At 34.9% G+C, this 564-nt stretch overlaps 1 protein-coding gene across 5 annotated transcripts in view; it reads right to left on the bottom strand.

The window, feature by feature from the left end:
* Window positions 1-564, bottom strand: part of LOC119593363 — a 12,398-nt gene that overhangs the window by 3,186 nt on the left and 8,648 nt on the right. For all 5 annotated transcript variants that reach the window (XM_037942290.1, XM_037942291.1, XM_037942293.1 and 2 more), the window contains exon 7: window positions 208-318. In XM_037942290.1, the coding sequence (XP_037798218.1) occupies window positions 208-318 (111 nt within the window). The remainder of the gene's footprint in view (window positions 1-207; window positions 319-564) is intronic.

The raw sequence follows: 564 nt of genomic DNA, 5'->3' as shown, positions 1-564 counted from the left end.
AATGGAAGACATATCTAGCCCATTATGATTTTAAATGTAATAAGATAATCTCAATGAGCAAAAATTACACTCTAAACACTGGCTGAGAGGGAGTTTCATATCTTTTTAAGGGGGAAAGGGACCCATGGTCTATGGACCAACTCACATATGTAAAAGTAATGCTCTGTAATCACTGATGTAACCCAAATCCTACAACACACAGCTCACCTTGAAAGAGAGGAAGCAGAAGGGCCAGTGGAATGGTCAGGAAAACTTTCATTAATAGAAATCCGAGGAAATGAAGCCATCCAACGTCAGTTCTCAACGAGGGTCTTTGGTCTGAGGAAAGAAAAATCAACAAAAATTTGACAATAGTCAATCTGACATTACATTGTACTCCTGAATCTAATGTGTATTTTGAAATAATAATAAATTCTACAAGCATTTTGATGAATATATCTAATTTAGAAAATGGTTCAAAAGATGTATTTCCATAGAAGTCACTGTATATCACTCAGCATTAACTTATAACACCTAATACCTGAGAAATGTGTTGAATGTTATGTAACAGCATGTCAGTATGAG

This window comes from Penaeus monodon, chromosome 32 (genome assembly GCF_015228065.2).
Source record: "Penaeus monodon isolate SGIC_2016 chromosome 32, NSTDA_Pmon_1, whole genome shotgun sequence".
Classification (NCBI taxonomy): domain Eukaryota; kingdom Metazoa; phylum Arthropoda; class Malacostraca; order Decapoda; family Penaeidae; genus Penaeus; species Penaeus monodon.
The sequence above is the reverse complement of the archived record's forward strand: the minus strand, read 5'-3'. Positions and strand labels throughout refer to the sequence as shown.